We start from the raw sequence: 27,904 nt of genomic DNA, 5'->3' as shown, positions 1-27,904 counted from the left end.
TATATATATATATATATATATATATATCTTTTTCTTAGTAATTAATGCTGTAAATTTACTAAAGCATAACGTAAGAACTCAGTAAAGGTATCGTTAAATAACGTCTTATTGATGTCTCTGATATTAATAAAACATTGTTGAAACATCATTTAACGTCACCTTGTTTGCTGAGAAGGGATTATGAGATACCACGAAATCTCTTAATTTAAACTGCACTTTGGTACTGATGGCAATAGTTAAAACTAATTCTTTGCAACCTGTTTAGATGTCATAATATGGCGACTGATAAGTAGTGTTCGCTGTATTGTAGTAGGAACAAAAATTCAATTTCAGAGATAGCAGAAAGTTTTATAATTATGTGTTCTTTACATAAGTTGTAGAAATATGTTGAGTATTAATTTTTTGTAATTATATACTAATAAAAATGTATTTTAAGTAGTTATATTACACAGATTTTATACTTAATTATTTCAAAAAAACAAAATTTATAATATTTTATAACCGCCTTTTTTGCCTACATATACTATTTTTTGTACATAGTATCTATACAATTTAATTGATATTGATGTCTCCTCGAGAAAACTAAAAATGCAAATAAAAAGATTCATATATGTAGAAATAGCACATTACGGCTTTTTATCATCCGCGAGAGGGTTTGTGTTGCCGGGTCAAGGTGCACTCTTTAAGAGAAGGGTGGAAGCGGGTGGATATCAACTGTGAAATAGAGTGACGGTAATGGGGCTGCGCGTTGCGAGAGTGGCCATTACAGTTATCGCAAAGTCGCGTCATAAAGGCGACGGTGCAAGCTATTATATGTATACGTATAGAGGTAGGTCGCCAATACTGGTATATCACTTATGCATTTTATGCGCGCACGATCACGTATGTACATATGACATATACATACAATATATAAATAAGGGAAAAAGCGTTACATCGAAATAGCTGCATAATTTAATATCTCTACAGTGGCTATGCTTCAAGACGAAATATTAAAGTTGCGTATGCATTTTTTATTATCACTAAGTTCCACCTTTTTCATCTATTTAAAACTTATATAAGTAATATAGTTTATCAGTTATATAATTATCATACAGAGTTTTCCGTGAACGAAAAATAAATGTGTAATAGCATTTATAATTTTAAAAATGTAATTTAAAGTTTTAATTCTAATTGAATTTTATTCTCATTTTATATTTACAGTAGATTTGTATTTTCTGAATTATAAGATTTCGATGACGCGAGAATGACTCACGACCTATTTGCACTTTGTCCTAACTTACATCACTAGATCATGACAATATTTTTGTAATTTATTATACATTATAATATCCACATGATAAACTTGCAAAAGTGCAATAATCAGCACAAATTTTACCGGAAATATTAATACTTTTATCACGAATATGTTTTATAAATCTCTAAATAGAGAGATATAAATTCTATAAATTATACTATATTATTTATGATTATGTTCATATAGATTTATTTTATAATTTAATTATAATGTAATACATTAGGTTATTTTTAATATTTTAAAATTTTAAATATATAATATAACATTTTTATTTCCTATTACACTTGTTTAAAAAAAGATTATTGTGTAAAAGAAAAAGATATATTTTCAATTATGAAAATGTTTAAATATCTGACATACATAAATTATATAAAAATATTGTGTCTTATATAATATTGCATTAAATGTCAGAAAAATTGTATTTTAAAGAACTGAATGTTATATATACAAAAGAGTCTATTAATACCAAAAATATCAAAATTATTTTGAAAAATAAAAATAAACAAAAATGTTAAATATAATTAATACAGACATGCTCTTTAAATTGTCAAGATATTTAATGCATATAATATATAATTCTTAATTCACGAATTTTCCATATTTTTCGAATAAAATGAAAACAGAGTCATTAAAAAAAACAGTTTTTAAGGGGGATTCGATTATATGCCAACTCCACAAAATTCCTTTCCCACTCTCTCTGTCTTTTTCTCGAATCCTCAACTAGACTCTCTCGCGCTTATTGAATCTCACACAGGAATTTGTTTCGCAAGCAAAAAGTGGAAACCTCCGAGTGCAATTTTCAACGGACATAACGAGCTTGCCAACGGCACGCGTCATTTTACGGCTTTTACGCTATAAAAAAGATACTGCCGTTATATAAAAAAAAGAGTAATATATACAAGAGAATCTATTATCGTCAATATTATGTGAAAAAATGAATAAAAAATATCTGCTTATAAAGCTATTTAACATCATAAATATATTTATTATATTTAATATATATACTAAAATTATTATTATTATTAAAATAATTTTTAGACAAGCATTATCAAAATATATCAAAATTTGAATTTGTTACTATTTCTAACATGTCAAAAATATATTTTTATGTAAGTATAATAAAAAATTTGAATCAAAGAATGTGCATTCAATATAATAAATTGACATGATAGATATTTTATGTTAAAATACAAATATAAAATATGTCATAAATTCTTGATTTTTTAATAATTCTTCTTCAATTCTTTCATATGCAAAGCATAATTAAACAAATCGTATTGTATGATTTAAAAAATCATATAATTTTGTTTCAAAAAATGGTGATAACCTTTATACAATTTTCAAAAATTTTCAATTTTTTTAAAATTAATTTTATATTTATCTCTCTCCACAGATAATACATAAATTTTGTTTAAAATGTTTCTCTCAAAAATACTTTTTTTCAAGATAACCTTGCAGCATTTAAAATGAAACATTTTGTATTGACTTTGCCATCGCCTCTCCGTGATGCTGATTGGTGATGGCTTGATTTGGTTATCACGTTCATGTTGTTTTATGACTTACTTCATTCTGTTGCTATCAAATTTGACAACTAACAGTCAACTTTTGATAATTCGTGTAATAGATTCTAAAAAAATTTTTAAGGTTAAAAAAAGATTAAAATTACAAGGCTTATGTTGAATTATGTTTCTATTCAATAATTATTAAGCTATATATTTAAAAATGCTATTGTAAACGGAGCGCTTCTGCGCCTGTTAATAATATCTTTTCTAACGTACTTTGATATTGTTTTCGCATTTGTACATTTTCGCATTGTACACAAATTGCAGAAGCAGTTGGTGAAGAAATTATTAATTTTGTTTTCCCAAACAACAAGTCCCAACCAACCACCACTAACAGACAACCATTAACAAATTGCATTTAACCAATCGCTACCAACAGCCAGCACACGACTTCTAAACAAAGTTTGTTCACAATTAATTAAATGTTTATATATACTAGATATTTGTTATTATTATAAATTATTCATGTGCACCTAAATACTTTTTTCTAACTTATTAATCTTAAGGAATTACCTCGCATTTTGCCTTATTAATGATAGTTAAGGCATAAAATCGGTAATCTAATCTATTAAAATGATGTCACTGCTTTTTCGCGACGTTATTTGATTTTTTGTTACGTTAACTCTGTGAGAGGCTGCCATCGCAAAGTTAGTAAATAATAATAATTTGTATAGATGGTTATCTGCACTATTATTGTTGCAGTTTATTTTTAAAAGGTAAAAATTAAAACGCTAAATAACGTGCGCCACGTGGTGTCTAATCCACTTTTTAAAAATGCGTGTTATTAATTTTGTCATCGCTTTTCCGCGATCCTAATCGGTTGTCAGGTTTGTGTTCTGTAACTTGTTTTATTGTGTCGTCTGCTGCTGTCACCTTTGACAGTTACCATTCGACAATCTAACATTTATATAATATTCGAACTTTTGACGATTTAAGTGATCAATTTTTACTTATTTAAAAATATTTTTAAATAAAGTTTTTATAAGTTGTAGAAGTTGATTCTGAATATCAGTTTTAATCGCGCGATTTGGCATTGGCAATGACATAAAAATCAATCTAAAAAAGAATTACTGACGTAGATCATTCTGCAATCCTTTCAAATTACGTTACTATCATCATGCAATCTTTATGTCGATAGAAAAAAGTAAATATATTGTGGATTTTAATTTTAGATAAGAAATTGTTTTAAAATTCCTTTTGGTTTTACGCTCTCCTTTTATTTTGTATTAAAAAATTTATTTCAAGGAAAAGATATAATAATCAAATAAAATATTATAATAACTCCTTTTATAAAAAAAGAAGCAGTGTTCAAAAGCATTAGAGAGAAAAAAGGATGTTTAATTTATAAAAAGAAGAAAGATTGAAAGAAAAACGCCTTATTTATAATAATGACAGAGATATTATAAAAAATGGCGGAGAGAGATAAAAGAGTAAAAAAGATTGAAAGAAAGAGAGAAAAAGAGAGATAAAGTGAGTTTTTGATTTTAAAAAAAGTTAAAAAAAAGTTAAAAACAAAGAATTTCATTATTAGGTAAGAATACTGTTACAAAATCCCTAAATTTGTTCTCTACTTTATAAATGCGTATATATTTTCTAAATAAAAGAGAGCAAAAATTACAATAACCTTGTAATTGAGTTATACAATAGTGTCGTTAGCACTCAATTGCATCGGACAAAAGATCTTATACTTGAGAATAATGATATGCATTAAATATCATAAATTATTCTAATATTTGTTAAATATACTTTCTAAAATTTTATAGTAATAAAAATATACCTTTTAATATTAATTTTAATATTAATTTAGAGTATAATAACTCATACATGAAGAATTATAAAAAGCAAAAAAAAGAAAGATGTAAAATTGATTAAAAAATATAGCAAAATAAAAATTATTTTTTATTATGTTCAATTTATTATTCAAGTTGAGATAGGTCAATAAATAAGAAATTCTTTAAATATCAAATTATATTTATCTGAATAAAAAATGTAAGAAAATATTGTGCTTAAAGGATTTCAACCAATTTCTATTAAACGAGTCTATTAAACAATTTCTATTAACGAAACGAATTGATCGTATCAATAAAATCATATTAGTGAAAGTGCAAATCGTTATTTTTTGTAAAAGCGTTTCACCAATCGCACCAATTTTTTTCAAAGTCGAGACTAAGAGAAACGAGGCAAACGGGAGAAGGGATGAAGGAAGTAGAAATGTGTTAGCATGTTCTTGCATGCAGACTCGCCTGCACAGTTTTGCTTGGGTTTCCAGCCAGTTTTCGCTTTCTTCCGCAAAACCTGTCTGCAAAATCTTTTCGCAAGACAAGTCGAAAGGAAATAACATTCAATATTACGCTCGCTGGTTTTTTTAATAAGAGAGACTGATGGAGTCCGCAGGCCCCGGGCCCGAGATTTCCTCAAAAACATTATATACATTTATTTCTAACATTTTTTCGCATTTTTAAAATAAAACAAACATTGAAACAGAGAAACAAATAAATATAAAAGAGAACCGGTAAAAAGTGGCGATTTTTGATCATTAATCGGCGCCTAAAATTCATCTATAGATTATCGTTACTAATACTCTGCAGAATACAAAAATATTTTTTTGAAATCTAAAACCGATGGAAATTTGACGAGAATAACAAAGTATAATAAGATGTTACGTAACATATTTTCGAATATCTTATGCAATATCCTCAGAATAGGTCATTTAATTGTTTTTGCGGAGTTATTACTCAATTGATTATTTCCAGCGTGGTATAATAAATATCCACGACAAACTATCATTCAAAATGGCTAATATGTCTGTAGATTAAATTCTTACACAGGATCCACACTGTGTTCGATGTATGATACACGATTTATGATAAACAACTCTCTCCCTCCCTTTGATGTCAGGATCCGCTAGTGCTACACAACAATGTGTGTATCTTAATTTTTAACTATATTATACAATTAAATCAATTTATTAATTTTTATAAAAAATAAAGCAATTTAACTTTTCAACACTGAATTATGTTATTATTGCAGCTTACTATCAATTTTGGAACCCAATTTCTCGTTCTTTTTTGCAAAAACATTATTTATTAAAAAACAAAAAATATAAAACACAAAAAATATAAAAACTGCTATATCTTCTGATAAAAGAAGTTTTTGTTTTCATTTTTAGCTTTTATTTATTTAAAAAATATTTACAAACATTATAAAAACAAAATATGCCAGTATGTTGATGACTTTCCTCAATTAATATTAACTTTTAGAACATAAAAAAATTATAAAATATAAAGCCCATTTATTATAAGAAAACTAAACAAATGCCACGTTTTTTTTTTTTTTTTAATAAAAACAAAACAAAATTAGCGATGCAAAACAATACAGTGAGCGCCGGTAAAATCGTTTTCACAAACGCACGCCCTCGAGGTACACAACAGCGAAGATAGCCGGCGTACGCGCATACAACTGGTTGGATAATGTGTTCTTATGCGCAAGCACGTGTATGCATCGCGCGGATTATGCAAGAGGCCAGGCCTCGTGCCGGGTCGCTGAGCGTTCAAGATGCATGGTAAGACGCGTATTAGTCAGTCACAACGCAAACGATTACAATTGAAATAATCAGAAATTTCAACCAATAAGAATAACATTTTAATATAAAAGAATAATAAATAATATTAATATAATTATTACTTGAATGGCAATAAATTTATAAGTACAGAATGTGCAGAATACTTAACTGTACAATTATAGACTAATAATAAAATAATACACAACAAAAAATAAATAATTATTATTTAGATTTAAAACAGCATAATTTGAAATATGATTACAAAATATGATTACAAAAAGACAAATATTGACCGGCTAACTGACATAAACACATCGTGTCGACTTCCTGAGCGATATATTAGTGTTAACTGAAATTCATTGTAACTATTTGGGCAATAAGCCAAATTAGATACTTGGCCATATTAAATACAAGTATCTTAGTTATATCACGTAACTTAATTATGTCTAATTACGTCTGCTTAGTTATTTCTAAAAAAAAACAAAATAATATGATAAGAAAAGAAGATTACATAATCTTCTCCTTTCCTCTACCATTTAAAAGTTAAAAATTGTCCTTCTCCGTAACTTGTTCTGAAGAGTTTGAGAAATTTAATTGCAACAATTAAAAAATGTGTCCATGACAAGAAAATAACCACTTAAATTTTATATTTTTTAAACTAATTGATATTAATCTCAAATCAGGTACGTTTTTGAATTTTACTTTTTGTATCAAGAGAATAAAAAATGCAACAAAAGATATCTCATAATTTACTTATTTATTTTATATACGCAAAACATAAAAAAAAGATATGGATTTTTTTGTTTCGCATTAGCGAAAAGAGAAAAAAATAATTAAATTTCAAATATTTTGACGTCATTTGATAAAAATACTCTTTATCTTTTTCTCTTTCTTCCTTCTTTCTTATAATACCTTAAAACTCTCGCAGTAAAGAAAATAAAAAAACAGAGACAAACTTACTTAAAAAAAATTCAAAAACAAAGAATTACAATTAAAATTAATATCTTACATATATGCAAGAATTTAAGAATTTACATTGAGAAATTAGTGTGTAAAAATAATAACAATAAAAATAATGTATTATTAGTTTAAAAAATACATAGAAAACAAATTCATGATGAAGAAAAACTGCTAGAAAATAAAAAATTACGTAATTAAATTCTTATTGTACAATCTTATTATAAATTAAAAATTTGTATTAATACAGAAAAAATATTAATAAAACATGCAAAATCGTTTCAAAGAATATTGTCATAATTAAATTAAATTATGTATATAAATTAAACTCGATATCAAATTATCGAGAAATTTTATTTTTATATACAGAAATGGTCTAGTAAAGAGATTGCAATTGGAACAAAAAGTTTAGCTACAAAATTCAACGATAAATTTGAAAGTTATAATAGCTATACTATTTTTAATCGCTGATTTACAAACATTTAGAAATTTTTCTTACATACTCGCTGTAATTAATTTATGTGTGTTCCTAAATTTATTAATTCCTTTTATTTTTGCATTCTACACATCATTCACTTTTTGTAATTAAGAGCGAAGAAACATGAAGACATGCGACGTGACAAAATTGATAAATAAAAAAAATTAAATTTGTATAAATGGAAAATTAAGAAACGTAATAAATGGAAAATATTGCGATCCTCGAAACATCAAAAATTGTAAAATAATTAGATATGTACTGTTTTTAATAAATTTAAAATAATTTTTATTAATTTACTACTATAAAAAACGTTCCTTTAATTCTATTATTAGTTTTGTGTTACAATTAGTTTTGTGTTACTCTTTTACAGTAAAAAAACAAATTTATTATTTATGTTTATTATTTTACTAGCGTAAAAAAAATATATCTAGTCATACATAGAATTAATTTTATCCTAATATAAAAGAGTAAGTTTTCAAATCTCACAAAAGATTTTTATACAAAAAATTTTGTTTAATTACAAAAGCAAAGAAAAGGTTCTCGCCTTAGGAAATTTCTTAGAAGAGCTTCTCAGCAGCATGTCGCTACTGACAAGGCTCTCACGTTATATCTTTTTCTTTCGAAATATCAAATTGTGAATTTTATATTTGTCCTTTTTTAAAGTTACGAGACTAACATATCTAACAGATCTAACAGATCTAAACATATAAAATTATTTTTTAATAAAAGTGAATGCGTTATTTTTGCACTCTGCAGATTAAAATTATAATAAAAAATTGTTTAATAATATAAGTAATAAAATATATAGAATATTAAAAAAAAATTAAAAATTAATTTCTTTTATTATTGTATAAAGTAAAATAAAATAAGATAATCGAATAATAGAAGAAAATCGCCAATACTAACATAAGTCTTTTAAAGTGGCATTTCCTGAAAAATTATAATATATATTCTTTAAGTAATTATAAAAAATATGTTGGTAATGAGTATTAATTTTGTAACTTTCTTCTAATCCAGCTTAAATGTATTTCCAAATAATATAATTAAATTTCATTTAATGACAAAATATGTTTATATATAAAGTTATATATTATACATATTATGTATACAAGAAAAGGTTATAAAAAATATCTTTTTGTGTTCTTTTATAAATATTTGAGTAGATATACTATAGCTATATTAGAAATTTATTAGCAATAGATTGATACCCATACTATATGTAGAATAAACAGTATGATAAAAAGTACAAACAAAATTAACAAAAAATTAAAGCAAGAAAAAAGATGAAACCTTTTTTGTTTAATACATAAACAGTAAATAATAAATTAACATATGTATAACATTTATTATATTTGACATAAAAAATATTATTGTACACACACACACACACACACACACACACACACACACACACACACACAAAATATGTATATACTTATATATACGGATACAATATACAGTAACACTTATAATATTCAATTTAAAATCCATTCTAATCAATCTGTAATTTTAATATAAGTTCTATATTTGTGTAATGTGTAACATATCATTTGATAGAAAACATTTTTCAAAATCAAATTAGCTTATGAAATAAACATATTCTTTTATAGCTGCTTTCGTCAATATTCATTAAAATTAATTTTACTGGTTTATCTCTTTCTTTCAAAGAATTAATTAAATAAAACTTAATTAAATTAATGTTGAAAGTGATTGCTAGAATCATAGAATAATTGAAAACTCAGACAAGTGTTGGAAGAACATTATATGTATGTAGTATGTAGAAGAAATGTTAATTATTTTAAATAATAAATTCGAATTTTTTTAATGTTTAAAAAACAAAAATTTACTTTATAAAATATAAAGGTAAATTTTTACTAACAATAAATAAAAATAGTACTCTTACAAAAGTATACTACTTGTAAATTATAAAAGATACGATGTATTAATATCCGATAATATACAGCACATTTTCTCTTATGCTATTATTCGCAAACAACAATAAAATATAATAAATTAAAAAACGAACAATTCATACAAAGATATTTATACAAAATAGAATTTAACAAATAACTCACCGTCTTCTCTTGATGATCTGTTTTCCATGACTAATTCAGTCATGATGTTGTTACATATTGTTAATTCGAAGTTAATTCACACTGGTTAATTGCACGTGTACTAATCATCTGCAAAACAAGACCACGCTTGTCAATAAATACACAACTGCACCCAATAGTAAATTATTATTCATAACACTAACGTAAACTAATAAATAAGCAAAAGCTATATCTTAAACACAAACATCTTTTTATAGTTTACCTACGTTGGTTTATATTTGTATCTAAAGAAAATATCTTATCAGCGCAAAGGCAAGATTTATTGCTATGTCATTACCATAAATACTGATAGCATTATCAATAGCCTTGTGGAATAAAACGTTCGCATGAAAAACAAAGCGCGTAAAAGATAACAAAAGCGAGAATGTCTTACGTTAATTATTTTTAACAAGCACATGTGCGCATAATAATAACAATAAAGATAACATTCATAGAGATAATTTTTGTAGATGCAAACGGATGTAATGGTATCGATTAATCATCGTCGATCTGAATCACTAGATGGACTGTGCATCCATCATGCAAGAGTGTTTAATTCTGACCGCCATGTTGCAACAATATCCATCAACTTGTCGTCGGCTGGTTACGTTAGCACTGATAAGAGAGCTCGACAAAATGCGATAAAAGATATTTTATACTATTTTACGGTAATTGCTTAGTTTGTATGATTTGAAAAAGATTTTTAATACTTTGTTCAAGTTTAAATAAATTATTAATTAAAATTTTGAAAATAATTAAAAAACACAAATGTTTATTTTACTTTATCTTGTTTATATTTTATATTTTATATTTTATTTTTATTTTACTTTGTTTTTTGTTTAATTTGTTTTTATTTATTTATGACGTAACGGAGCCATTTGAAAACCAAACTCGTACTCATTCAAGAAACTACAAGTATTAATTACTAATAATTTCTAGTGTTTTTTATTATTTATTGATCTGTGTAATTTATCAGAGCAATCATAATCCTAAGATAACGAAACAAAAATATTGCACCGTATATATACTTTACTTTTACATCTCGGGGAATCATCTACAAATTTATAAGACATAACACGGCAATAGAAATTGGCGCGCGTTTTACCGGCACATTTTACAAGAAGGTACATAATTAAACACCAATGCAATTAACCGAGATGATTGCAGTAAATGTAAAATTAGAAAAAAAACATCTTATTCGCATAAGAAGCTCGAGTAAATTCCAATTTTTGCATTTGTATTAACTTTCTAACCAATATTCATATGCCATCATTATGCATTTATATTTTATCATCAAAATATTTCTCATTAATTACTAATATAATTCTCATTTATATATTTTATACATAATATAGTAATAGTATAAAAGAATAATGTATTATTTTTTATTATATTATTGTACATGTCGTTCTTATTATATTATTAATATCATGTACAAAAATATAATTTTCTATACATTATTATGTAATACTATACGTTATGAAATTTAATTAAGTCTCTGAAACAACAAAACTTTTATTCAATTTTTCATTGACCTTCCTCACTGTAAATTAACTGTTTCACCCAACAAAAAGTTTATGAAGATCTGCATTTCTTACGTCACGCTCTCGTTCACTCATCGAAGATATTCGACGATGGTCAATCTTTTTATCTCTCAACTATTATTATCATAATATATGCTGATGCTTTATTAAATTGAATCTCTCTTAAATTGAATATCTCATTAAATTTTAGTGGAATCCGTCACACTTTCGTAGTTTCTCTTAAATTAATATAATCGTATCTGATATCTCTAATACATTTTCTAAAATTTTTTTTAATGTATTGTTTTTATTCTATTTATATAAAAAAATAATATCTTGCAAAAAAATGTCTTGCAAAAAAATGTCTTATTTTAAAAATAAAGATTTTAATCACAGTACATTAATTATATCCGATGATTTTATAAATCATTTCCATATAATTGTTTCAATTTAAATAATTTTTAGAATATAAACTTGCACGACAAATCATCAAAATTTTACAGTAGTATTAGAATATTTTTAACTAATATGGCAATTAGGGAAAAAAGTAATGCATTATTTTCCCAGAAGTATTATTGCTATGAAATTACCGCGCAATGTTTTACACAAAATATTATGAGTTTCGCGCGAATTCGTATAATTATAAAATGTTCGGCACGTTCATGTCTCTTTTATTTGGTAAACGATGAGCCACGCTTATTTGATACAAACGTAACACGGGCACTAATCAATTATCATGCAAATATTAATAACGCAAACATTTATGTAGAATCAAGCAATATTTTGCTTTCAACATCTCGTTAAAAAGAACAAAATTCATCGATTATCACTGTTCTAAAACTTCTAAATAGTTTCATTTCTTTATTAATGTCACGGAGATACTGTAAACTTTTACATTTCCTATTTCTATTAAGATTTTTTACAAAACCCAAATAAATCAATTTTTTTAATCTGGTGCTAAATTATTCTTTCTTAGAAACATCACATTGCGAATAATAATTGTGTGACATCAAGAAGAAAATAAGAAAGACGAATGTAAAAATACATATTGTAACAGTAAATATAAAATTTCTGTAATCAAAGAAATTATTTTTTTATGGTGTCCTCAACAGTAAACAATTGTACAACTTTGTTTTTATACCTATTAATTGTGTAAAGAAAAAAATCTATACAAAGAAAAATATAAAAAAATATTTTTTATTAAAAACAATATGTAAAATTCGACAAATAAAAAGAAATAAATTATTTTGCTTTTAAATAATATTTTTTTCTATTTTGGCATTATTAATATGTTATAAAAAATTAATATAAAATATTATAGTTAAATAAATAACAATTATAAAATTCCCACATGAATCAAATAAATTCAGAAATCTTTTTAATCTTTTTTTAAAAATGAGTTCTTAAAATATTAATCAAAATCTATAACTTTGTTATTATATCTATTATATATTCAAAAAAAATTTATACATTATTCATATTTATACATTAATATCATATTTATACATTTAAAAAATTAAAAATAAGTTTTTTCTTAAAAATTTAACTTTCTAGATTTATTTTATTTTTGTAAAAAATAGTTCTTTATTTATTTTGGAAATAAATGTAATCATATTTAAAAAATGTACATAACACTGTTTATTTCTATAATCAATTTATATATAATTTAAATTTCTCGAATTTTTCTCTAAATAATTTTAATAAATAAAAATTTAGAAAAATATTTTGGTTTCATGATACATTTTATAATATGTTATTTTCTTTTTTTAAATACACGCGCGCACACATTTTTTAGTGTCAATCGTTTGTTGATGTTTTTTTCTTTCCATCCATGTACTAACTAAAATAAGAAAAAAACACATTTTAATAAAACATTTTAATAAAAAATATTAAGTAAAATTAATAATGTAAATAATTTTTTGAATATGTGCAATATATGTTTCTAATATTTTTCCTCTATGCGCACAAATTTCGAATGTATGTGTTACGTTCTTTTATTGTTCAAGTGAACAAATAAAAAAAATATCTTAAAAATTAAAGAAATTCAAAAAGAATTAATTTCATGACAATATGAAAATACAAAGCTTTCGGCTGGAATAACTTTCATCAACTTTCTATGGGATCAACTATTAGTTCTATAGAAAATGCACGAATCTGAAATTCGAGTTGTTAATTCTAGTTTGCAGTTTATTCTCCTTTCTATCAAAAACCTATTCATTTAAAAATCTTATTTGTCAACAATAGAAAGAAAACAAATCTAATTCAAAAACGTGCATAGTTTTAAAATGAAAATATCTTAATAATAAATAATAAATAAAACGTCTTTAAAAATAGAAATTAATACAGGTAAATAATATCAAATTTGTAAAAATAATTCTTACATTTATAACCTGAATATTAAAAGATAATTGCCTACAAAAAAATAAGTATATATGTATATAATTATATATAATACATATAATTTTAAACAATATAATAAAACAATAGTAATAAAATATATATATATATATAATTCAAACATTAGTAATAAAACAAAATATAAAATAAAATATTTTACATAAGTTTGAAACGTCAAATTGTGAAACTTTGTACACAACAGTAAAAATTTTCTAATGTAATCCACAATTTAATTTTATTCCAATATTTTAATCTTTAAAATTACTAATATACTTTTTATACTTGGTCTGAGAAGAATAACTAATGCCCTTGGATACAGCAAAAGCGATAAAGTGATGATAACACGAAAAGATACATAATATTGAATAGACACATGCTAAAAGTAAAATCATAAAACAAAGTAAAATGATAATAATGATCGTTAATCTGTCGCAATATGATTTAAACAATAACATTATATAAATTTTTATCAAAACTTAGCAGTAAAAAGATAGAAAAAATAATTATTTTCTTAGAATAAAAATAAAAATTTTATAACAATATTTTGAATATAAGTATATAAACTTTACTTTGAAAATTTTCATTCAAAGTAAAGTTTAAAAAAAAGATCGTGATAACGTTCTTTTTTCTATTCAATAAAGTGGACAGTTAGGTCATTCAAAATAATTTACTATTGATTAAAAAAAAAGATTGTAATCTTTGCTTGATAAAGTCATATATATTAATTGACGCTATATTGACCTCTCAATAGTTAATTATAAGAACATTCAATAAACAAATTGCAACACGAAGAATAGTTATAGAATAGTTAAATCGATGAAGACATTTGAGACAAATAAATGCATATTGCCATTGTTTATGAATAATTTATTGATTGCTCGCAGCTTCAAAGAGCCTTTAAAATGTCTTCGTGAATTACAAAGCAAATTTATGTTAACGACATTTACAAGAGAATCACAGGGAAATTATAATTAAACAAAGAAGTTTACGAAAATCTAATAAATATAAAATAAATTTAATAAAATAAGATAATAAAACTTTGTTCAAATATTTGAACAATTTCTTAGACAATAAAATCCCCCCTTCTCTCTCTCTCCCCCCTCCATGCGAGCGCGCGCGCGCGTGTGTGTGTGTGCGTTCGTGCGTGCGTGCGTGCGTGCGTGCGTGCGTGCGTGCGTGCGTGCGTGCGTGCGTGCGTGCGTGCGTGCGTGCGTGCGTGCGTGCGTGCGTGCGTGCGTGCGTGCGTGCGTGCGTGCGTGCGTGCGTGCGTGCGTGCGTGCGTGCGTGCGTGCGTGCGTGCGTGCGTGCGTGCGTGCGTGCGTGCGTGCGTGCGTGCGTGCGTGCGTGCGTGCGTGCGTGCGTGCGTGCGTGCGTGCGTGCGTGCGTGTGTGCGTGCGCCCGCGCGCGCGCATTGATCATGTTTTTATGTGATAAATTATAAATGTAAATGATTTATCCTCTCTCTATGAAAAATATTCTCGGCCATTATTATAATAAAAGTTCTTAAACCTGTGCAAAATTGTCTTCAAACATTTTTTTCTATCTACGCCTACAAAAAAATATTCAGCGTTTATTGTAGTTGTTACAGTTTTTGTTACATATATTGTATAAAAAAAGAAAGCATATTTTATTTAAAAAAATTATAATTAAGTTACATTGCATATTTCTTGCAATGCAAATTTTAATTCGCATCTCGCAAAAGACAATAAAACGTGAAGATTAGAAAACTGCATTTATGTACTGTGGGACAGAATAGTAAAAGAACGCGGGGAATACAAATTTTACACCCAATAAAAATCGCTATGTAATCGCCGCGGCATCAAAAACGTGAAGTGTCATAAGATGATTTTCTGCACATGCTACCGTTGTTTGCTCACTTTTCCTTTATACATACTGTTTCGTTTCGATTCTTTTGTCTTTGCCAAAATCGACGACGTAATTCTGACAGATTTTTTGCTGCTATTCTTAAAAACTATTTTTTACTATTTTTATAATAAAATAAGATAAAAGAATAATCACTTAAATGTATAAATTACATTAATGAAAGAAGAAATAAATAGAACTTAATATATTACAAATTTTATATATATTTACAGAAAAATTGCCATATTTATACACAATAAACGATTTAAAGAGAAGTTTTTTGTTTCTTAAAAAGTCAATTCTTGAGACTCTCTCTCTCTCTCTCTCTCGTTTAAATTTTGTAAAAATTTATATATATATTTTTTATATATATTTATACTTATTTACTTATGTAATATACAAATATCATTTATATATATTTATATTATTACATCCGTATCGTGTGTGTGTGTGTGTGTGTTCAATTAGATGAAATATTTCTTCTAATCTGGAAAATTTTGCACTGCACAGCGAAAACAAGGCCTTTGAAACAATAGCAATACGAAATACAATAAAGAGTTCCGTCAGTATTTCACCTAAGTGTTTCTTCGAGAACTTTCCGTAAGTTGTATCTTGACGATCGCGCTTCATCCGCGTCATCTGCTCGCACGGAAAATTGCACTCGCTCGGCAGTATAAAGAAAAACTTCGAACTAACAATAAGTAAGCTACGAAGAAAGAAATGATCGAAGCTAGATGAATCTGTAGATTTTATGTGTAGATACCCATACTCCCACACGATGAACAGTCAATTTGAAAAAATATATCTCGAAAGAATTATGCTGTATGCTTGATGTATCTTTCTTTGGAACAACCTTAAGATATATAGATATATAGCCGTGCAATCACTATAATGGATCTCGCAATGTGTGCGCGCATGTTACGCTTGTTCATCTTAATATCCGCACTACTACGCCGTGGGTGGACGAGATAAAGCCTAATCAAGGAGATGCGGTCTTATCCGCGTCGCAAACTGAGACATATTGCACGGCGAGCTGCGACAACGATACGTGCATCGCATAATACCAATCATGCGATTCGCACTAATATTCGTAACATCCGTAATTCCTCGAGACCTTTTTTTATCTTATCAAGCTTTATATTCGTAAATTTTATTTTATTTTATGCACACATACACACACACACACACAAAATTAAGTTTTGTTATATATTCAATATACTAATACAATTTAATCAAATATCAATTACAGATTAATTAAAACTTTAATTAATATTTAAAACGGCGAAACGAAAATAATATCCTTCAAAATGCATAATGTTTCACAAAGGATGACTTGACAAAAAAAGGATACATAAGAATTCAAGATATTCAAGATACATGATAAACACAATGACCTTGAGTCACTTTGGTTGCCGTATAATGCGAATAATTAGCACGTAACGTATAATTGTCTGTTCAAATAATAAGCATTCAGTCAAAATTACAAATATTACAATAAAAAATATAACTCTAAGTAGCAAACTTAAAACATAAAAATGAAATATAAGTTTAAAAAAGATATACAAAATTAAATTTTCCTATGTAATACAGGTATGTACAAAACTCGAAGACAAAATAGTAACAATATTACAGAGATACTCATAACATTACAATTTTGTGTGTGTGTGTGTGTGTGTGTGTGTATGTGTATGTGTGTTACATTTAGTGTTTTCAAAGTTTTATTTTTAGTTTTTTAATTAAAAAATATTATCCCAAAACAAAGTGGTACATATAATATTATTATATTAATAAAATACTAAAATTAAAAACATAATCTTTTTTAAAAAATACTAAACCGCAAATATAAATGACGGCAATTTCAAAAAATACAGTGATTGTATTTTTTGTATGTCAAGTGTGCGTTCCATGAGCAACAAAAGTACAAAATGAAGAAAGTGCTATTTTATATTTTATTTTTATTTAAAAAATATAAAAATGTCTTTTTATTGATTATAATAAACTATTACATAGATTCATATAAATTCTTTATATAAATAATTTATATTATATAGTCATAAATTTTGTTACATTTTTTTAATTAATTATAAATAATCAGTTATTACTTTATAATTGACCATTATACATTATATATTGTAAATACTTGTTGTCGCGTAAGTCGGTTAAAAAAAGATGCATTTAGAAAATCAGAACTTCAGCCAACTGAAACTATTCTCGATCACGTCGGATCTATTTTCAAAGAGGCCTGCTATCATCCCACGCTCGTCATGAATCTTCATGTTTGTGAAAACTCAAAATATTTCTGTCCTACTTTTATTTCTTCACAAATTAATAAATAATAATATAAAAGAAAGTAACTCACTTACTCAAATTTTACTTAAATTGTTTCTACAAAACAAATGAGATATTTCAATATGTAAAAGAATCTTTTCTATAACACTACACGGTAAAATTTAATTTTTTAGAAATAAAAATAGATAATATTCCGTATGTGATATTATTTCGAAAGTTAATATTAGTGAGCGTATGTGTGAAGGAGAAACAGCTTAGATCGAAAGTTATCGAATAAAAAGTTATCGAGCGTCTACTGTAATTACAATTATACAGTTTAAACAGTTTAAACTGCAACACATGCTTAATGCAGAAAGTATATGATTATTAAATGTCAAAAGTTTTATAAATATGTAAAAGTTTGATACAAAATAAAACATATTATTAAAATCAAATCTTATGTTATTGCTATAAATCTTATATATAAATTCTATTTTTTAAATATATTAAATTTAAAAAACAACTCAATTAATTGATCTACAAACTCATCGGCATACAACAATCAAGCACATATTTGCCTGTAATTTCATTTTGCAGAATACAAATTTTTTTATATCACTTTCCTGTTTTTAGAGAAATTTGTCCTAAATTATTAATTTTAAAATTATGCTACTGCAAAATAGTAAAACAATTAATATATTATTTTTTAGACATTCTATCTGGCACAATATGACTGAAATATACAGACAACAAAGACTGCTTCAACATTTTTAATAATAGATATTTACATCTATTTCTACAACTGTATTAATATTTTAAAAAAACATAAAAATTGTGTTATATATATTCTACTGTTATATATATATAGTATACATACATACATACATATATATATATATATAAAAGATCTCTCTGTGTGTGTGTGTGTGTGTGTGTGTGTGTGTGTGTGTGTGTGTGTGTGTGTGTGTGTGTGTGTGTGTGTGTGTGTGTGTGTGTGTGTGTGTGTGTGTGTGTGTGTGTGTGTGTGTGTGTGTACATATATACATACAAAGTTATGTTTATAACATTCTATTTTTATTAAACAATATATTCTTATAATTCACCTACTTTATTATCGTTTTATTAATATATTACATATAATTTAAATTTAAAAAATAATTACAAAAATTTTATGTTTTGTATAAGTAAACATTCAAGATGCATTTACGCAAATTTTATTGCAATTTTGCACTTAGAGTTCTTTTATAAATAAATATTGTTTATTTGCAATTAACAATTTTTGTATCACAATAAAATATAAATTATATCTTAAATACTTAAGGTACTCTCTAAATTTCATAGAGTGAACTCTAAGACAATAAACTTCTGTAGAATTAACTTTAACTTCTATTAGAGTAGAAAACCACTCGAGAAATTGTAGACATTTTCATTGTATATATTTAGAGAGTACTTATATATAAAAATTCAAATTTTTGTCGTTGTTTCTAAATACTTTTTTTCAAATCTAAAATACAAAATGCATTTTTTTGTGGAAGATAGCAGTGCTCAGTTATTTTTATTTGTATATTTTTTATTTTTTGCTTTCACATGTATAAGCAAAAATTCTGATCAAAATCAAATATTGAATTCATGAGATAGTGGATTTAAATATTTAATTCGGATTGATCCAAATATCCAGATTTTTAATTTACGTTTCAAAACGTTGCAAATGTTACCCTAATTAACTACTAATAAATTACCAATTTAATCATACACAATTTTTTTATTCATCACTGACGACAAAAAAATTAAATTTTATATTAAAAGAATCAAATATTTAATAAAATTCATAAGTAAATAAAAAATTACATCATAAAAAATTATAGATATTAAAATAAAAATATAACTTAAATTTATTTTTGCAATTGACATATTTTTATTTATATCAAATTAATTTAGTTTTATTCTGTTATCACTTATTAGTCTTATATTATTGTCATTTATTGTAGTACAATTTGCAGTAATACGATTTAAAACTTATTAAAAATATAGATTTAAGGGTTTATCGGACATACAATCTTAGACAAAAGTGCATAAAATTTGAAATACTTAAATATCTACGCCTAACGCATAGTAAATCTAGATGTAAGAAACTTGAATGATAGTTGGAGTCTTATTTTTACTCTTACAAAGGTATTTTTCACATATTTGCGATTTTTTTCACTTATGAGTTTAAACTTTTGATAGTGAAAATACACAATTATCTCAAGTTATATTTTATTTCTTTAAAACGGTGTAGTGAAGACAATTAAAACTTGGTAGATATTTTCATCTATTCATATACTAGATGTACAAAAAAATTCAAAACACTGGTACTATTTCTTCCATATTTTTTTAGCTGTTTCATCCGTCAAAATCGTCTTTTTCCATAAGATAGAAAAGGATACCATGTAAAATCAGTGAAAATTAAAATAGTTATAACTCAGCAACCGTTTAGTGGATGCGTTTTCAATTTTTTGCAGTACATTAGGGAAACTGAAAGAACAATTTCACAAATTTTTAGCAACTTTGTATCATTTTAAACTTCAGTCCGATACATCCTTAATCTTCATAACGATTGCAAATAAATGTAAAATGTTTTACAATAAATTTTCTTGTAAAAATATATAAATTTAATGAAAAATTGCATACGATTACATTATCAGCTACATAAAATGATTGAAAGTTAAAATTTATTGTACTTGATTTCTTATTGTTAGCACGCAAAAAATATAATATAACCTGTTACATTTTATTTACATTACTTTTTTTATTAATACGAGTATCATATTTTAGTCATTAAATGTGTTTATATTAAGGAATATGACCACTGTAGAATTTTCAAAAAAGCGAAAAAATTTTTTTGCTAAAAATATACTTTAGGGTATCAAAAACAGTGTCCAAGTGGTCCCAATACTAAAAAAATTTTTTAATGGTGTTTATGAGGCCGTATTGCCGAGCGTCTCGAAGCGCGCTCGAGCAGTCTTGAGCAGTCTCTCATTGACGAACAGGGCAAAACAGGTTCATAGAGATTCTAAATCACTAAGGAAAGAAGAGGACAAAAATGTCAATTCAGAAGGGCAACTATATGGTGCCGGAATAACAGATTACTGGTAAATTAAGATTTTATTTTAGAAATATCGTTACTTAAAACTTTGAACGCGTTTTTCTTGAAACCGTACTTTTCAAATCTGCAAGCAGTGCCACTTTAACAATTTTCATTCAATCAACTTGAAATTTTAACAGCATCTTCTCAAATAAATTTAGCGAAGAAATACAGATTTTACGAAACGTTAACAATTTTTTTTGTTATAAACAATTAGACAAAATTTTTTGTAAAAAAAAACAAAATTTTTTTAAACGTTTGTCATTTCTTAAGAAACCAATATTTTTATAATCCCGTACGTATTTCTTTAGATATTTATATGTAGATTAACGAGAATTTTTTGTTTTTGTTCTAAGTTTATTTAAATGGATGTGAAACTGGTTGCAGTCCAGCATTTTTTGAACAAACCGCAATTTTTTAACAGATACAGCACCGCCATTTTTTATGATTTTTTAATAAATAAAACTCTTTTAAGATTACTATACTGTATTTTCATGTAAAAAATTTAAATTGTAAATATATTTACTTTCCACCCTAATATAAAAGGATTGTATTATGTATTGATTTTCGTACTACTACAGTGGCCATACTCCTTAAGTAAAAATATAAGATATTGGTAAAATACATAATGTAAGTAACCGGTACTCATTTAGTAATCCTTTCCTATTGCCTTAAATGTCTCGATCCGCAATATAAAAACAATTATATTTATAATATAATAATGTCATATGATTATTTTAACAAACAATTTTTTTAATTGTAAACGTGTGTGTGTATAATCAGAATAATTTTTAATTATATTTTCCTCTTTTTCTTAAAATTTAGTATAATATCATAATTATTTAATATTGTTCTGTATATATTTATTAACAATATATTATGTGTTTATAACGTTAAAACATTGTTACAACTTTTCGGAACATGTCTTTGAAACAATTACATACATTTTGACATATGCTGGAATTTTTCAATTAACCGCTTCCTATGTTATTATTTCCACGGACAAACTTTAGAATAAGTTTTTTTATCGTTGCTCATCGTCTGGCAAATTGATGTTATTATGCGGTTTATCGCGGCAGTTTACCGCAATTGTCGAAACAAACACACAGTTTGCAATTTCACAATGTAAAGCAAATTTTCTATTTTAATTTAGGCAGCATTCAATTTATTCCGTTTACTTGTAATGTTATTACAACAGTTTGTAATAATGTTATAATTGCATTAATGAATGGATACACAATATAAAAACTTAATATGTATTAGATTATATATTTGGTTTTTTATACATACACGTTTTACATAAAAAATAATTTAATCATTAAATTTAATATTAACAGTAATTAAATTCTAATTTTATTAATATAAATTAATTTTAAGTTTTAAGTTGCATTTCATTAAAAATTTATTAAATTAATGTTGTTATAAAATATATAATCTAAAATATTAGTTTTATGTAATTTTTAATTACATAAAACAATATGTTGTGATTATTGTTTTATGATGACAATATAATAAGTTGTAGTTTGTTTTCATAAATGTATATATATCGTATTTTCCCCTTCTTGGCTAAAAAGGCTGAAGTAAATAAAGATTATTATTAATAAAAAACTTTCCGTGTGTGTGTGTATGTGTGTGTGTGTGTGTGTGTGCGTGCGTGCGTGCGTGCGTGCGTGCGTGCGTGCGTGCGTGCGTGCGTGTGTGTGTGTGTGTGTGTGTGTGTGTGTGTGTGTGTGTGTGTAAGATTTAGTAAATAGTGCTCTTTATACATTCAAAATATTCTTAGATGAAAATAGCGCCTAAAATATTCAAAGAAGAGAGTACCGAGAAGGGGAACTCTAATTACTTTTGCAGAAAGAGAGAGAGAGAGAGAGAGAGAGAGAGAGAGAGAGAGAGAGAGAAACTTTAAAAGACTTTCATTGCGTAATTAAAATATGAATAAACATATGTTACTTTGCGCAAAACGTATTTCCTATGAATTATTTAATGATGGTTAATGTATCATTTTCTTCGTGAATTAATAATGCAACATATATTTCAATGATAAGTACACGGAGAGAATTTTCTTTTGGAATATTACCCTTAAAATCAGAGTAGTCATGGAACAACATAACATATTTCGAAATTTTACTACATATATTAATAAAATTTAACATATTTTATATTTTATTGTAGCCTCAATAATTTTATTTAAATATTGATAAGTCAGAGAAAATCATAAAATTCTTCGAAATATCATGTTGTCTCACGTCTATCATGATTATAAAAGTAAATGAAAGAAAATTCTCTTCGTAGAAAACTTGTATTTGAAATGTTTATATTTTCATTGTCTTTATAACCAGTAAAATAAATGTTTCTTCAAATATCAAATGCAATAACTGTTTTTGTATTTGTAATACAGTTCGTAAAAACAAATTGAATCGATCAGTTTATCATGCGGCATTTTATATAGCACAAAATTTAATTTTCAATTAAATTTCAAGATAAAACCAATAATTTTAAATAAAAACTTAATTAATTTTCATCAATATGTTAAATTTTCGAACATATGAATCGTTTCTAAATAATTCACGCGGAGTATGTATTTTAGAACAATTATCTGTACAAACAGTTTTCTTTCTTCTGAAAATCTTTTGTTTATATTTATCAAAATACAAACAATATTATAAATAAATATATTTTAAAAAGCATTAAAATTACACAATAATATATATACATATTCATATATATCTCACCGATGTCGAGTTATTTTTTACAAAATACATTTTTTTAACTGATGTTTTTTGTTGTTCAAATATTTAATTTAAAAAGTTAAATACTTATGAGCTAAAGAAATTTAATTAAGTTGAATAATTTAGTAAAGTTTGCAAGTTTTTTCTATAAAATAGAAAATAATATAATTAATCAAAGGGAAGAAATACCTTCAAAAAAGGAAAGAGATTTATATTTTAACATTCATATTTGTATAATATAAAAGAGACGTGATACAATGTATTCCTTGTTTCTATATTGTTGACAAAATTCTATCGCGGGTTGTTATATCTTATATGTTACGTTAACATTTAAATCTCTTAACAACATTGTACATATACACTAAAAACATTTTTACTTAACAACATATAAAAACTTGGAGCTGTCACACACCTTCTCCGTGGATCACAGCCAAACTTTGTCAATGCAAAAAGAATATTACTAATAAATGTTGCACTCACGAAAATATTTTATGAACACCGATTTTTTGCAATACCGCGAAAGATTGAAGAATAAACTTTGTAAATGTCAATTGAAATTGCAATGAAACAAAGCATGCGGTCCAATTTACGAACGAACGTCACGCAAATTTGCAATGTGTATATAACGATATAAAGCAAGAGTCCTGTAGGAAAACAAACCACGTGGCCACGCAATTTTCAAAACGAAAGACACGCCACAAGCAAACTTGCACATCAGCAGCTCGCTGTAAACTGTCGCTCGCTGCGTCCCCGTCATCGCGATATCGTCCTCGCGTTATCCCCTCTCCAAAACTTCCATACCATTCTCCATTTCTTGCGCCAGCGCACGTTTCTGATGTATACATATATATGCGCAAAGTATGTAAAATAAACTTATAATCACATGCTACACTCTGCGATTAAAAAATTATCTACTTTAATTAAGTTTTTGTTTTTTATATTCAAAATTTTCATTAATTTAATTTAATATAATACACTAGCGCAAAAAAATAAAACAAAAATTTTGATCGAATTTTTAGGCAATCTTCAAAGTAACATAACTTTGCAAAAAATCATCTAAATTACATGAACTTTTTTTGAAATTAAAGGGCAAAGACTCTACTTTAAGAATCCCTAGGCAAAAGTTTGATTTGTTAAGTGTAATCCTTTTATATTGCATGAAAACCAAACATGCTTTTTTTTCATAAGAAAATAAATGTTTGTTATTATTTTTCACAAGTTTCTCGTTAAAATCTTGCTAAAATTAATCCAAATTCTTAAAGCTCACTCTTTTTTAAGCAATTTAAAAAAAATACATGTCGATGCGATGTTTTTTGTTGATTATACACAGAAAAAAAATGTAATATAGCCAATAACATATGTGATTGCGGGCTGCCAACTACATAAAATACTCAATACAATAATATTTGCTATTAATGCAAGTACAATGTTGATACTGCAATAGCATATATTATTATATTGAGTATATCTGTAATTGGCAGCCCGCAATAACATATCTTATTGAATATATTACTTTTTTTTTCAGTGATACACGAGTTCGAAATTTACACATTTTAGCGTATAATTTTAGCACTCATAAACTCACACATACACATAAACATACACATACACATACTCATACATAAAAAATAAAAATTCAAATTTTATTTTAAAAATCGGCCTTTTCAGAGCCACATGATGTGCAAAATCCGACTGTAAATGTCCACGTGGTGCACATTGGGTCACTCTGATGACGGCGGTATTATGATTGAGTTAAACACAAATAAAATCAATGTGCAATATCATAGTGATACCATTTCATGGTATCCAAAAAATACTGTATTTATTTGCTAAAATACGCTAAAATGTAGTGTAAATTTCAAATTCGTGTATAATCAACAAAAAACATCGTATCGACATGTATTTTTTTTTAATTGCTTAGAAAAGAGTGAGCTTTAAAAATCTGGATTAAAATTAGTAAGATTTTAACGAAAAACTTGTAAAAAATAATAACAAACTTTTACTTTTTTCAATTAAAAAAACATGTTTGGTTTTCATGCAATATAAAAGAATCACACTTAACAAATCAAACTTTCGCCTAGGGATTCTTAAAGTAGAGTCTTTGCCCTTTAATTTCAAAAAAAGTTAATATAATTTGGATAATTTTTCACAAAGTTATGTCACTTTAAAGATTGTCTAAAAATTTGATCAAAATTTTTGTCTCGTTTTTTTTGCGCTAGTGTATATGTGTATTTAGATATTTATATGTTCGTAATATGAATAATTTATACATATATTTATAATACAATATAATATAGAATTTCAGACATGATTGTTCAAAATCGGGACATGAGACCTTAAAAATGTTTTATAATCTAATGCTTGAAAAAACATCTAAATGACGTTTTTAAAACATGATTTTAAATATAATGCTGTTTAGAATACTATCTATAAATAATATTAAATAATAATATGTTTATTATTCAACCTAATAAGTTAATAAGTCTGTTATCAATCAATCACAGTCTTATAGTTGATTTGATTGGGTGCAATTAAGTAATATAATAATACACATATACGTATCCAATAAACACTTATACTTTTTTAATATACTTTAATAAATGCAGAAGAATTAAAGAAGATCTAGGAAACATTTTTTTTTACATTTCTTGAATTTACTTCACTTTTCTGCAACTAAATTTATTGCAACCAAAGGTACATTTGTAGCTCATAAAAAAGATATTAAATAGCATATTTTTCAAGGGGTTCAGTTTTCAATTATGTTATCATTTTGAACACACATTCGACGATGACAAATTACTAAATCATTGCAGATTTCTCACCAAATGCATATCACGTTGCTAGACATTTTTACATTGTATCAACTTTTATACAATAAATTATATATTGTATATACAATATAAACAATTTAATATGTGTAATATTAAATAAACAATATTTAATATATATATATATTTGCAATATATATATATATATATATATATATAATTATACACACATGTACACACACGTGCGCGCGCGGCAATATTGAACTAATGTTTTGTACTAGAGACATATCACACATATACATACAAGCATATCTATATATGCATGTTCTGTATATTTCTTACAGCTTCAGTCATTTAAGAATATCAAAACAACATTTCTCATTTAAAAATATCAGAACATTATCCTTGTTTAGATAGACAATTGTAGAAAATAAGACATTCTATAGATCGATTTATCATCAAAAAGTGACTTAAAAGTAGAGCGAAAGGGCTCTCTCGTAAGATCACATCCCTCGAAGGCACAATCTCGAGATAAAAATCGTGTGAGCGAGCATAAAAGTGGCATTAAATTCGAATTGCTCGTATCCTGATGTGTAAAACTTTAACAGAAGGTGGTCGTCTCTGTTGTCATCAGAAAAACAAAAAAGTGTCGTAAAAGCATTGCACGATGCCTAAGATATGTGATTATGCATAATATATATATATATATCAAATAAATATGGAATTCACTTTTTTTTTACTTTAGTATAAAATACAAAAATCCAATCAAAACGTATTTCAATGTGCGCGCGCAGTTTTTATAATTATTTTACATACACTGAGAAAAAAAATGTTGATTTAACAAAATTGTCCAATTAAATAAAAATTTTGTCAGTTCAAGAATTTATGCGTTTAACTTAAATGCACAAATTTCAATTCAAGTATTTATATAGTTATAAATTAAAATATATAAATACTTGAATAAACAAAATTTAATTTAGTTGAAAAATTTAGTCAAATTAACATTTTTTCTCAGTGTATAATTGTAAAAAAAATATAATAAAATATAATTACATGTAAAATCAAGAATATAAATTTAAAAAACCAAAAGTAATTATGTATTGTAAATTAAATAGAATAAAAGAATAGATAAAATATTTAATAATAGAATAAAAATAATTCTTTAATTTAAATAATAAGTATTTATTAATAAGAAAACATAGTTTATGCACACATAAGTAACAATAATATTAATAATACAACTAAATGCGGTTTTACAAAAAAAAAGGGAAAAATATATTACG

The 27,904-nt window shown here is 25.7% G+C and overlaps 1 protein-coding gene and 1 long non-coding RNA gene across 8 annotated transcripts in view; both read right to left on the bottom strand.

Moving 5' to 3' along the window:
* LOC105833721 (extracellular serine/threonine protein CG31145) overlaps nucleotides 1-27,904 on the bottom strand; it is an 81,057-nt gene that overhangs the window by 49,205 nt on the left and 3,948 nt on the right. For 2 of the 7 annotated variants that reach the window (XM_036283519.1, XM_036283517.1), the window contains exon 3: nucleotides 9,932-10,039. The exons of 2 other annotated variants lie outside the window; for them this stretch is intronic. In XM_036283519.1, the coding sequence (XP_036139412.1) occupies nucleotides 9,932-9,974 (43 nt within the window). In that variant the 5' untranslated portion in view covers nucleotides 9,975-10,039. Of the gene's footprint in view, nucleotides 1-9,931; nucleotides 10,040-24,265; nucleotides 24,609-27,904 lie in introns of those variants that run through there. 3 more of the 7 variants (XM_036283513.1, XM_036283509.1, XM_012675672.3) reach the window with 3 other exon arrangements.
* LOC118644616 lies at nucleotides 2,750-4,081 on the bottom strand. Its single transcript, XR_004962397.1, has 2 exons — nucleotides 3,373-4,081; nucleotides 2,750-3,252 (listed from the first exon to the last, which is right to left on the bottom strand). It is a non-coding gene; the product is annotated as an uncharacterized LOC118644616 (long non-coding RNA).

The sequence above is a fragment of the Monomorium pharaonis genome, chromosome 1 (genome assembly GCF_013373865.1).
Source record: "Monomorium pharaonis isolate MP-MQ-018 chromosome 1, ASM1337386v2, whole genome shotgun sequence".
NCBI classification, from domain to species: Eukaryota; Metazoa; Arthropoda; class Insecta; order Hymenoptera; family Formicidae; genus Monomorium; species Monomorium pharaonis.
The sequence above is the reverse complement of the archived record's forward strand: the minus strand, read 5'-3'. Positions and strand labels throughout refer to the sequence as shown.